General features: G+C 61.6%; 1 protein-coding gene across 1 annotated transcript in view; it reads right to left on the reverse strand.

Annotated features, from left to right (window-relative positions):
- Positions 1 to 378, reverse strand: part of PAX9 (paired box 9) — a 19,922-nt gene that overhangs the window by 14,873 nt on the left and 4,671 nt on the right. The window contains 1 exon segment of the mRNA XM_027773380.1: positions 277 to 378. This exon segment is cut by the window's right edge and continues 2 nt beyond it. Within this exon segment, the coding sequence (XP_027629181.1) occupies positions 277 to 378 (102 nt within the window).

Consider the following 378-nt stretch of genomic DNA (forward strand, 5'->3'; position numbering starts at 1 on the left):
GAGAGAGAGGCGGGGGAGGGTGGAAAATGCGAACCATGTGTCGGGGATGGGAGGGGGATGTTATGGGTCTGGTAGTTTGAGATGAGGCTGGAGACTGTGTGTGGCAAGGAAACGAGGGGCAGGAGCTTCAAGTTAATGAGATCAGGACACCCCCTGGGAAGACTCCTTACATTTCCAAAGGAATAAACCTCATATGGCAGGTTCAGCTCGGCTCGAAGGCCGCAGATACTGGGATCCCCGAGGGGCGCGGAGGCAGGCTCTGCCCCGAGCCCTTACCTTGGTCGGTGATGGAGCGGATGCCCAGGATGTCAGTGACCGAGTGCGAGGAGGGCCAGGTGCGCGGCATGGCCCCCGAGCCGGGGATGGCGGGCACCCCGG

This window comes from Tupaia chinensis, unplaced genomic scaffold (assembly GCF_000334495.1).
Source record: "Tupaia chinensis unplaced genomic scaffold, TupChi_1.0 Scaffold000350_1, whole genome shotgun sequence".
In the NCBI taxonomy this organism is placed as follows: Eukaryota; Metazoa; Chordata; class Mammalia; order Scandentia; family Tupaiidae; genus Tupaia; species Tupaia belangeri.